The sequence below is a fragment of the Plasmodium vivax genome, genomic scaffold, assembly GCF_000002415.2.
Source record: "Plasmodium vivax scf_4912 genomic scaffold, whole genome shotgun sequence".
NCBI classification, from domain to species: Eukaryota; Apicomplexa; class Aconoidasida; order Haemosporida; family Plasmodiidae; genus Plasmodium; species Plasmodium vivax.
The window spans coordinates 1-1,682 of record NW_001851510.1 but is presented as its reverse complement, the minus strand read 5'-3'; the positions used below and the strand labels follow the sequence as shown (position 1 = coordinate 1,682).

General features: G+C 26.4%; 1 protein-coding gene across 1 annotated transcript; it reads right to left on the bottom strand.

Moving 5' to 3' along the window:
• Nucleotides 1-391: 391 nt before the first annotated feature.
• Nucleotides 392-1,554, bottom strand: PVX_049190 (Pv-fam-c protein; the record flags this gene model as incomplete). The annotated part of the gene is made up of 3 exons (XM_001612364.1): nt 392-568; nt 687-1,048; nt 1,080-1,554. Coding segments are annotated over 3 exons (1,014 nt in total), but the record flags the coding sequence as incomplete, so codon positions are not given.
• Nucleotides 1,555-1,682: the final 128 nt, after the last annotated feature.

Genomic DNA, 1,682 nt, shown 5'->3' with positions numbered 1-1,682 from the left:
TGTAATTTACGAAGGGATTAATCGATACATGTTAGAAAAGACAAAAAAAAACATTTCGAAGGGGGAAAGTTTAATATACCACTTCATAGACCCCTTTTAACTAAATAAGTTTTACTATTACATATAATGTTATAATATATTACCCATTCATGGAAATAACATTTTTTTTATTGCATTTTAATTTTATATAATTTCTTGAACTTATGAGGCTACCTGATTTTACAAAGCTTTAGTTTAAATGATTTTCTCGTATAGCATGAATTGATATTTAACCATTATGCTTCCTATTTATGAAAAAAATAATTCCTTTTTTTTCGATTTACAGATAACTTCAATAATTTTCATAATAATGATAATTTTTATTAACTCCTCACCCCTTATCTTATTCGTTTTAGTAATCTGTTACAGAACCGTATCCAACTTGATATTCATCATTTGTTATGCCAGTTTGTAAATATTCAAAATTATTCATTGTGTTCGCATCATATACATGGTTATCTATAGGAAATATATTACTTCCATTTATTGCTCCTCTTCGTGGATTTAACCAAGATCCAAAGGATGTATACTATTGTCATAAAAAGTATGTTATCATTTAAAAATGTACTGAAATTATTATAATAATATTATATAACATAAAATATAAAACTTGTGCATAATATTTCATTTATTTATTGATATTTTACCTTATATAATATGGTACCAAATAGGGAAATTCCTGCAAGCGAAGCAGCAGCATAGGTAGTATCTAGCTTAGGTGGATCCTCGTTAACTGGAAGACTAATTGTCAGATTTTCTGGAAAAGTATCAGCAGATTCTGGATTTTCTACATCTAATAGTTCTTCATCTTCACTTCCTCGTGACTCTGATAAATCTCCTCCAGAGCTCGGTAGCTCAGTAGCAGTCACAGTTGGCGCAGCTATAGGTGTTGTGTTACATTTCAGAGCTTTAAGTTTTTCACCTATTATGGAAAGTGTGCAATTCTTATCAAAATCGAAAATTTTTCTGTCACTAACTGTATCATATATGTTCCAAAGAATTCCCCTATCTATATGTAATGCGATTAAACATGTTCAAACATTGAGAACTTTTTCTAAAATGCTTAACAGACAACATATATTCAATATCATCAAATAAATCATACATTATTTTCTTAATATATAGATTTTCATCTTCAGAATTAAAAAGTTCTCTTGAACATTTTAATGAAGTGTAAGTATTTAATATATCCCTGCTGTTTTTATCAAACTCGTGACTCAATCTAAAAAATTCATTAGAATCATTGAACTTTTTAAGTGCTTGTACAACAAAATCTAATATGTAATTTAAATTTTTACAATATTTATCATATTCTTTTCGTTTCAATTTAATTTGCATTCTATTTAAGTGTTTTTTCAATTTATTTTTATGTTCATTTAACCATGAATTAATATCATACTTATTTTTAGCGGTAATATATTGTAAAAGTTTTCCAAATTGTATACCTGTTATTATGTCTTTATTACGCTGTTCTGATGGAAGTTTATTATTTATTCCCGTAGACCTGTCGTAAAACTAATAATATAGAATGGCACATTAATTTATATATTTTACAATTTATACATTATTGTGTACAAAAAAAAAATAATTATTTAATGTGTACTTAATAAATGATGACTCTAGTAAAAAAAGGCAAAAAAATA